The sequence below is a fragment of the Argentina silus genome, assembly GCF_951799395.1.
Source record: "Argentina silus genome assembly, chromosome: 21".
Classification (NCBI taxonomy): Eukaryota; Metazoa; Chordata; class Actinopteri; order Argentiniformes; family Argentinidae; genus Argentina; species Argentina silus.
The window spans coordinates 8,859,073-8,866,321 of NC_139675.1; the positions used below are offsets into that span (position 1 = coordinate 8,859,073).

At 47.3% G+C, this 7,249-nt stretch overlaps 1 protein-coding gene across 1 annotated transcript in view; it reads left to right on the plus strand.

Annotated features, from left to right (window-relative positions):
- Positions 1-3,427, plus strand: part of klhl5 (kelch-like family member 5) — a gene marked incomplete at both ends in the record, with an annotated part of 19,078 nt that extends 15,651 nt beyond the window's left edge. Inside the window, 4 exons of the mRNA XM_083693279.1 lie at positions 160-246; positions 992-1,204; positions 1,648-1,819; positions 3,371-3,427. Coding sequence (XP_083549405.1) covers positions 160-246; positions 992-1,204; positions 1,648-1,819; positions 3,371-3,427 — 529 coding nt within the window. The remainder of the gene's footprint in view (positions 1-159; positions 247-991; positions 1,205-1,647; positions 1,820-3,370) is intronic.
- Positions 3,428-7,249: the final 3,822 nt, after the last annotated feature.

Below are 7,249 nucleotides of genomic sequence, written 5' to 3' on the forward strand. Positions count from 1 at the left end.
CAGAATGATCTGAATGCTAAGCTTTTTAACTGAACCAGTAGAATTCAAATGGGATGTTGCTCGGCATTAAAATAGCGTTCAGTTCAGTTGGCCACTCTCTCTGGATAAATGACTCTGTATCGGACTTGTTAACTGTGTCAGACATTAACCCTCTCCCAGGTGGGACCCCCAGGCTCGCCAGTGGAGCTTCATCGCCAGTATGGCCACGCCCAGGAGCACTGTGGGGGTCGCTGTACTCAACGGAAAGTGAGTACGCATGCACGCACACACACACGCGCGCTGCATACACACACACACACACACACACACGCTGGGAGGGAGGGAGGGAGGAAAGCAGCAAGGAAAGCATGTCCCTATGACACCCTGGAGCTCTCCCAGGGCCAGGGGGGAAGAACACTGCCTTCACTTGACTTCCCTGACACGACACATGATAACAGAATGTTGTTATGGTGTTATTGTTATTCTCTGCCTCTGATGCTGGGGGGAGAGAAAACAGGGAGAGGCTTTATAGATGCTAATGAATACAGATACTCCAGCTGTGTGTGTGTGTGTGTGTGTGTGTGTGTGTGTGTGTGTGTGTGTGTGTGTGTGTGTGTGTGTGTGTGTGTGTGTGTGTGTGTGTGTGTGTGTGTGTGTCTGTGTGTGTGTCTGTGTGTGTGTCTGTGTGTGTCTGTGTGTCTGTGTGTGTGTCTGTGTGTGTGTGTGTCTGTGTGTGTCTGTACGCTTTTGGTGTTTCTTGCCTGATGGAGTTCATTAAATGCTCGACTGCTTCGGTTCCACTTGCTCTGCCCTCCTGACACACGCGCACACACACACACACACACACACACACACACACACACACTCCAGGAGGGCTGCTTGATTTATTCCCCCCCCCCCCAAAAAGAAAACACACACACACACACACACACACACACACACACACACACACACACACACACACACGTCTGTTCCTCTGCCACCATATTGAACGGGGATTCTTACCCTCCAGGTTATATGCAGTCGGGGGTCGTGATGGCAGCTCCTGCCTGCGCTCTGTGGAGTGCTTCGACCCCCACACCAACAGGTGGAGCTGTTGCGCCCCAATGGCCAAGCGGCGTGGCGGCGTGGGAGTGGCCACCTGGAACGGCTTCCTCTACGCCATCGGCGGCCACGACGCCCCCGCGTCCTCCCTCGCGTCACGACTCAGTGACTGTGTAGAGAGGTGAGGGGGTCAGGGAGTGTGTGTGTGTGTGTGTGTGTGTGTGTGTGTGTGTGTGTGTGTGTGTGTGTGTGTCAGAAGGGTGAGGAAAATGGAGTGAAAGAGATGGCGGTAAGACTGAGAGAGGTAGAGAGAGAGCGGGGGAGGGGGGCGAGAGAGAGAGAGAGAGAGAGAGCTGAAATCTTCACACCAGTGTCTCTGTTCTGTAGTACTCTCATCCACTCTAGACGTGTGTGTGTGTGTGTGTGTGTGTGTGTGTGTGTGTGTGTGTGTGTGTGTGTGTGTGTGTGTGTGTGTGTGTGTGTGTGTGTGTGTGTGTGTGTGTGTGTGTGTGTGAGAGAGAGAGAGACCGTACTGTCACTGTCAGTCTCACTGATAGGATGTGACAGTGGTTAATTAATTACTCATATAATTGTGTTTGTCTATGTGTGTGTGTGTGTGTGTAGGTACGACCCTCAGACAGACGCGTGGACAGCGGTAGCCCCCATGAGCATCAGCAGGGACGCAGTGGGCGTGTGTCTCCTAGGCGACCGTCTCTATGCAGTTGGTGGTTACGACGGACAGGTGTACCTCAATGCTGTCGAGGCCTACGACCCTCAGACCAACGAGTGGACACAGGTATACACACTCACACACAGGTGCACACACACACAGACACGCACAGGCATTTAGGCACATAAGCACACACACACTCTTGCGGCTTGGGAGGGCAATGGACTGAGCAATGTGAGGTCCCAGCTGCAGTCCACAAGTGAACAAACAAACACACACACACAAAACAGACATGCGCGCGCACACACACGCACGCACACACACACACTCACACTCTCTCTCTTTCCTCCACCCTCCTCTAGGCTACATCACCCTTTGCTCTCCTCGTCATGTGTTCTGACATTTTGTTTTATTTTGTAAATGTTGTTGCATGCTAATATTGGGCTGACACACACTGTTACACACTGTTACACACTGTCAGGCCTGTAGGGAGAAGGAGGTTGTTTGGTTTGTTTAAACTATACGGACAGGATTAGTGTTACAAGGGAAGGCAGGCTAATGGAACCATTACCAGAGCATCTCTGTCATTTTAGGTTTGTTTCTACACAGTCCTGCTCAGGGTTGTTTAGTCTGAGCCTACAACACAGTCCTGCTCAGGGTTGTTTAGTCTGAGCCTACAAAACAGTCCCGCTCATTGTGATTCTAGTCTCCGGTTTACAAGCTGTGTGTTCATCCAATCTCTGCTCCGAACACGGATAGAGGATTTTTCATCAGCGGCAAGGAATCTATTTATCATGAAAAAGAAACGCACCATGCAGAGAGAGATGGGGGGGGGGGGGGAGGGAGAGGGGGAGAAAGAGACCGCAATCGCAAAAGCAGATTGCAAGGTGTGTGTGTGTGTGTGTGTGTGTCTGTGTGTGTGTGAGGAATAGTTTCATCAGCAGTAGTGCGTTCCCCACTGGCTCTCGGTTGGAGTTGTCGTGTGTGCGCGCGCATGCAGTGTTCGTGTGTGTGTGTGTGTGTGTGTGCGCGTTGTTAGTGTGCCGTTAGCATACTAGCCATAGCTGCAGCTCCTCTGTGAACAGCAGGAGGTAGTTATGGCCCCATAGTGCTGTTAGCCTGGGGTGGCACTGTGTACTCTGTCGGAGGGGGAACTAACTGGGATTGCGACACCCTCGTGGTTGTTGTCTTCTGGTTAGAGGTCATAGGGGTTGTCACTAAAACGCCATGCTGCAAAGCAGGAAGTATGACTCCCTCTCTCCTAAATTGAGGTCAAACACTAAACCTAAACCCCTAACCATGACCTTGACCTGACCATTAACCTGATTTCTAACCCTTAAGCCTTTAAATGTGTCCCAGTAACTCACTGATTCTGACAGTGGGAAGAAGGCATCACACACAGCACTGTGGAGAATGTCTGAGTCTGGTGGAGCTAATGAGTTTCTTTCTCTCTCTCTCTCTCTCTCTCTCTCTCTCTCTCTCTCTGTTTCCAGGTTTTTGGGGGGCTCATTATTTCTATTGCATGTCAACACACACACACACACACACACACACACACACACAGAGGTAGTTATGTGTCTGTATTCTTGCAATTTTATTTTGCAACATGGCCATGCAATGGAAACTGGCGAGTGGTGAGAACTGATTCATGTGGCCTTTCCTGTGTTTGTCTTCTAGGTGGCGCCACTGTGTCTGGGCAGGGCTGGAGCGTGCGTGGTGGCTGTCAAACTGTGAAAACACACACACACACACACACACACACACACACACACACACACACACCTGTGTGACAACACTCCTGAGTACTCCTTGGATTCCACTCAGTGGAATTCTAATTCTATGGACACTGGCCCCTGCATTCCTGTCAGCAAGGTTACCTCCAATAGGGAGCTCAAGATCAACATTCCACCAGGAAGAAGACATCACCCACAGCACTGTAGACTATATCTGAGTCTGGTGGAGCTAATGAGTTTCTCTCTCTGTCTCTCTGTTTCTCTGTTTCCAGCTTTTTGGGGGGCTCATTATTTCTATTACACAGACATGGCCACATACACACACACACACACACACACACACACACACACACACACACACACGCACACACACACACCCCCACCCACACAGAGGTAGTTATGTGTCTGTATTCTTGCAATTTTGTCTTTTTTATTTTGCTGACAAAGGAGAGTTAAAGATCAAACAAAATAGAAAGGGGGAGGAGAGGGAGAGAGGGAGAGACAGACGCAGACACAGACTCTCACAGTAGTTAAGCCTTTCTCTCTTTAAAAAACAAATCACTCAAGAAGTCTGTTGGTTTGAGTTCAGTTCTCTGATAATAGTATGTGTCTCTTCGATACTCTTCCTCTATTATTCTCTCTCTCTCTCTCTCTCCCCCCCTCTCTCTCCCCCCCTCTCTCTCCCCCCCTCTCTCTCTCCCCCCTCACTCTCTAATAGAAGAAAGAGAGTGTTTTGACATAATCAGCACAAACTAGAGACACTTTGATTGTCCTGCACTACCAGGTAACTTCTTAATTCAGCTCTGTTGTCTGTGTCAGAGCAGACGTGTGTGTGTGTGCGTGTGTGTGTGTGTGTGTGTGTGTGTGTGTGTGTGTGGAAAAGGCATGCGTGCATTGCTGAACTTGAATGCGGGCTGCTGGCTTCATAGTACACTTTGACTGTTTACTGTTTTACTGCAACACATCACAGCTAGTATACCCTGCTTGTACAACCTCACAACGTCCCCACAACCTTTACATCCAACGTCCCCCTTTAACATCAACATCCCCACAACCTTTACATTCAACGTCCCCACAACCTTTACATTCAACATCCCCCTTTAACCTTTACATTCAACATCCCCACAACCTTTACATTCAACATCCCCACAACCTTTACATCCAACATCCCCCTTTAACCTTTACATTCAACATCCCCACAACCCTGACTGAACAACAACCCTTCCTACCCAACAGTACACAAGCATACAGTACTCCAGTAGTCATGGCTACATTGCATACAATACTCCTGTTGTCATGGCTACATTGCATACAATACTCCTGTTGTCATGTACACTGACAGCTGGAGAAAATAGTGCTGAGCAGAGCAAAACATACCTTCAGTAACAACCACTTCACAGCATGACTTGTTTTTTTACTTTGACTTTAACAATGTCAATCAAACACTAGTTGCGGTATTCAAAACCCCCATTGAATTATGTCTCATGGTGTCTATTAGAAATATTACGGTTAAGATGGCTGACTTTGCTCACTTTTTGACACTGGTTTTGCTCGTGCAAATGATAGCCTTGAGTCTATCGGGAATGTTGGTCTGATGTGATTTGGACAGAGAGACTTGGCATGTCTTCTGTACCAGCTTCCTCCAAGTCCCTGCAGTTGTTATTCAGCCTGCCTGCGTGTGTGTGCCTGCCTGCGTGTGTGTGCCTGCGTGTGTGTGCCTGCCTGCGTGTGTGTGTGTGTGTGAGAGTCTGTGTTTTTTTTTTATCTCAAATGAGAATCTGCAGTTGCTTCCTCTCTCCTCATCTCCAATCCCCTGCTGCTCTCTCCTTGTCCCCATTTCCCCGTCGCACTGCACGCACGCACGCACACACACACACGCGCACACACACACACACACATACACACACACACACACATTCAGAGCAGGATTAGATACAAGATTCCAGTGCAAAATGGAGAGAGTATGTTTCAAGTGTGTGTGTGTGTGTGTGTGTGTGTCCTTATAAGCCTCAGCTCCACACACAATGCTGTTATCAGACCATGAATTTAGTTACGTTTTGTGACTGTTTTGGTGCAGACATTTAGTTTCATGTTGAGATCTAAGGGAGTATGAAAGTGTTTGAATGTGTTTTGTTCAGATATCAGAGTTGAGAAGCAAATGAGGCCCATCGATTAAGATACCCCTTGCTGTACCATACATGTAGAATATCTGCTTATATCTGCTGATATTAATACACACACACACACACGGCACTGAAGCATATCATCCCTGTTTTCACCCTGTGTACTGTACATACTTGTGTTTGTGTGTGTGTGTGTGTGTGTGTGTGTGTGTGTGTGTGTGTGTGTGTGTGTGTGTGTGTGTGTGCGCTACACTTTGTTGCAAAGCTCTCTGGTGTACAGAAAAGCAAACAGACAGCGAAAGGCAGCCCAAGCGCTCTGTCTGTACTGACAGATCAAGAGCTAACACAACCCCCAGGATGCACTTCAGACAGACACACACACACACACACACACACACACTGTATACACGCGCACACACACACACACAAACACACACAAACTAGTTCACGCTTACACACACACACCATACACACAAACTAGTTCACGCTTACACAACACACACACACACACATAAATACACTCCATACACACAAACACACACAAACTAGTTCACACTTACACACGCACGCGCGCGCGCACACACACACACACACACACACACACACACACACACACACACACACACACACACACACACACACACACACACACACACACACACACACACACACACACACACACACACACACACTAGTACATGGTGCTGAATGCAAAGTGCCCCAGGAGCCAGTCAAAATCTAAAACGATATCTAAACAAGTAGACACGTTAAGCTATTCCCTGGTTGCACAGATTTATGTTTAAAACATGATAATCCATCAAATCATTCTAAGATATGTCACTTTTTTAATGTTTTTTATTTGTAATGTTTTACATTTCTGTTCAGCTTTTGAGCCTGGACAGAGAAGAGAGACAGTTTGGACAGTGCAAGACATTCCGATCCTACCGATGTATTCATTGTACAGATGTAATACTGTATGTAAACGGTTATACGTATAAATATATGTACTGTATAAATATATATGTTGTCTTATTGTAATATACAATCCTCTCTAAATATAGATGACAGTGTATCAATGGTGTTTTTTTATTGTGAACTATTAAGGTGAGGTGTACATTTTTCTCCAATGCGTCCGCTTTGTGTGTGCGTGCGTACGTGCGTGCGTGCGTGTGTAAATAGGCTCTACGGTCTTATGGTACGACTGTAGGTGGACAGGGGACTTGTCATGTTCGTTAAGTGGTACGTTTCTGTAAAGAAGAGAGTTATTTGTCAAAGGACATGGAGAGTTTCTCTGTCCCAAGGAACAATCCATCTCCCCTATCCAATAATGTCTTGTACAAATCTCCTGTAATATCCTTGTTTTACCCTTCAATTATTTTTTTTTACATTAAAGACAAGATGATTCATCAATCCCCTCTGTTGTTTTACCTCAGGGAACCGAGAACACGTACATCATGGGAAAGATTAGACAAACCTTTATTTGAGAAGAGCATTTATATTTTTGTCTCCTGAATCTCCAGCCTGAATCCAGTCTGTCTGTCTGAATCCTATCTTTCTGTCTGTCTGAATCCTGTCTGTCTGTCAGTGTGAATCCTGTCTGTGTGATGTACCCTGTCTGATCTGTTACAACTCCCTACAGAGGTCTGAACCTTTATGGCACAGGGGGTAGGGTGCTCACCTTCCAACTCAGGGGTCCGTGC